Raw genomic sequence first — 2,345 nt, forward strand, 5'->3', positions numbered from 1 at the left:
TTTCAATCTAAAAATATAAAATCACAATTAATTTTAAAACTACCACCTCTAAAAGCAAAGCATTGTTAATTATACATTACCTGTAACACACAGCAAAATGGGCATATGCAGCTACAATCCAGTTGTGATGGCCAGCTACTATTAGCACCTTTCGTGGATCCACAGGAAATCCTGTTGATTTTGGAAAAAGAAATATTTTACATTCTAAACTGGGGGTTGGAAAATTACAGCCCCCAGGCCAATTTCAGCTTTCTGCCTGTTTTGGTTAATAGTTTTGTTAGAACTCAGCCATGCTTACTTGTTTACATATTGTCCATTATGTGCTCACGCTATAATGGCAAAGTTGAGTAGATCTGACAGAGAACGTGTGGCCCACAAAGTCTAAAATATTTAATTTCTGGCTCTTACCAGATAAATTTTGTCAATGCTGTTCTAAAGATTCAGAAAAGACAAAAGATTACATAGTATTTTAAATAAAAATTAAGTGTTAAATGAGACCTTTCCAAGATATAAATGATAAATCTGGATAAAAAACGAGATGAGGCAAAAATCTTTAAAAGTAATTACTCAGTATCACCTAGAACCAAAAACGTACATATTTTTCTTTTTCAACTTCAGTAACCTTTGCTTACCTAGCCTAACAGTTTCTTCTCCCGTTCCAGAGAGAACAGGCTGTGTACCATTTCCCCGGGCTTCACCTTCTGTAGAATTAAGTCCATTCCTAGAATCAGCGGATCTGACTGTGTTGTTTATTTTACGACTGGGAATCCCTACAAAAAGAAGAAGAAAACAAATACATTCCTGAGTTCACCTTTCAAAAATTAAAAATATCACATAGTAACAAAGAAACATAAAAATGTGAATTTCATTAAAGCCAAAATAACATCTTCCAATATAGCAAATTATTGCAAATAATTTAATTACAATTAAAAAATAAAATGAAAATGAAAAAAACAAAGAGAAAGACAAAATTCTGTCAACAGATTTCTGCTACTGCCATACTGCTTACAATAAATAAGCTTGAGGTTACCGAATTAATGGGTAATTAATCCAGTCTGTCAGCCACTCTTTACAATTATGGTACAGGTATTATGTGTTAGGTACTACGTACTAATTTAACTGATTTAGGACTGAATTTCCCCATACTTTCAAACATTCTTTTATTTGACAGGAAGCATTTTTTAAAATGAAATCTTGCTCAGAAGTACATTATAACACAGGTAAAAGCAGGCTCTTCTAGCTAAAGTGGGGCTGAGGTGACACTGACTTATCCTGCAGAATTCCTTAATTTTGCCAAAAAGCAGTTTGACAACCAGTGCTCTAACATAGGGGTCAGCAAACTATGGGCCATGGAAAATCCAGCCCAATGCTATTTATGTAAATAAAGTTGTAGTGGTTACAGCTACACTTATTCTTCATGTAGTATACACGACAGAGTTAAGTAGCTGTCACAGAGATCCTCTGGCTCATAAAATCTATCTGGCTCTTTACAGAAAAAGATTGCCAAAACCCTGCTCCAATATATAATGTGACTTAATTTCTGTAAAAATCAAAAGTTCTTACCATTTCTAGCAGACTTACAGACAAAAAACTCAATAATCAAGGAATAGTTTTTCCTATTCATATGTTTATACTTGCTTAATGATAGAAGGAAGTTTTAAAAAGATTAAATAAAGTGAAAATACCTGGTGGAGGCAAGTAACCATGAAAAAGGACACTGCCACAAGAGGAACGCTCCAATTCTTCACATAAGAGAAGCCTTCTTACTAAAAACATTTCAAAGCAAACTTGTCAAGAGTACATGCAAATAGAAAAACAGTACTCCATTTTTATTTTCTCTAGTTCAAGAGGATAAGGAAAGAAAAGGAAAATTTTAATTAAGTCACAATATCTTTTTACTATGAAAATCCACAAAAACTAAGCACTGAACAAGTCCATCAAAAATCAGGACCTGATATAAACACAATTCATTTAGGGCAAGTTTCATACATGAGTCAAATCAAGTATTAACAGAGCACATAAACACCAAATATTAAAAGAACACATACCTAATGGGGTGATCCCGTAAAATTCTGCTTCATGCCTGAGAACATTAATACTTACTCCCCTACAAAGAAACAAATGATGTAAATTCTCTAACACTGGAAACCTGTATTATTATCTGAGGTGAAAGTAAAAAATTCTAGGTTCTTCATGTATACAGTCATAAGGCTTTAAAAATTATTTTTCTCCCAATATTCTTTATTTCTATTATCCTTAATCATTAAGAAGTCTAAATAAAAACTGCATGTGAACAAAAATATTCTGTTATCTACTTAAAAACCATTCATATATATACATATATA

General features: G+C 32.7%; 1 protein-coding gene across 1 annotated transcript in view; it reads right to left on the minus strand.

Annotated features, from left to right (window-relative positions):
• KCTD3 (potassium channel tetramerization domain containing 3) overlaps positions 1-2,345 on the minus strand; it is a 76,425-nt gene that overhangs the window by 54,624 nt on the left and 19,456 nt on the right. The window contains exons 5-8 of the mRNA XM_011987402.1: positions 2,049-2,107; positions 1,686-1,766; positions 633-770; positions 81-171 (exon numbers count right to left, since the gene is read on the minus strand). Of these exons, the coding sequence (XP_011842792.1) occupies positions 81-171; positions 633-770; positions 1,686-1,766; positions 2,049-2,107 (369 nt within the window). The remainder of the gene's footprint in view (positions 1-80; positions 172-632; positions 771-1,685; positions 1,767-2,048; positions 2,108-2,345) is intronic.

Source organism: Mandrillus leucophaeus, unplaced genomic scaffold (genome assembly GCF_000951045.1).
Source record: "Mandrillus leucophaeus isolate KB7577 unplaced genomic scaffold, Mleu.le_1.0 Scaffold309, whole genome shotgun sequence".
In the NCBI taxonomy this organism is placed as follows: domain Eukaryota; kingdom Metazoa; phylum Chordata; class Mammalia; order Primates; family Cercopithecidae; genus Mandrillus; species Mandrillus leucophaeus.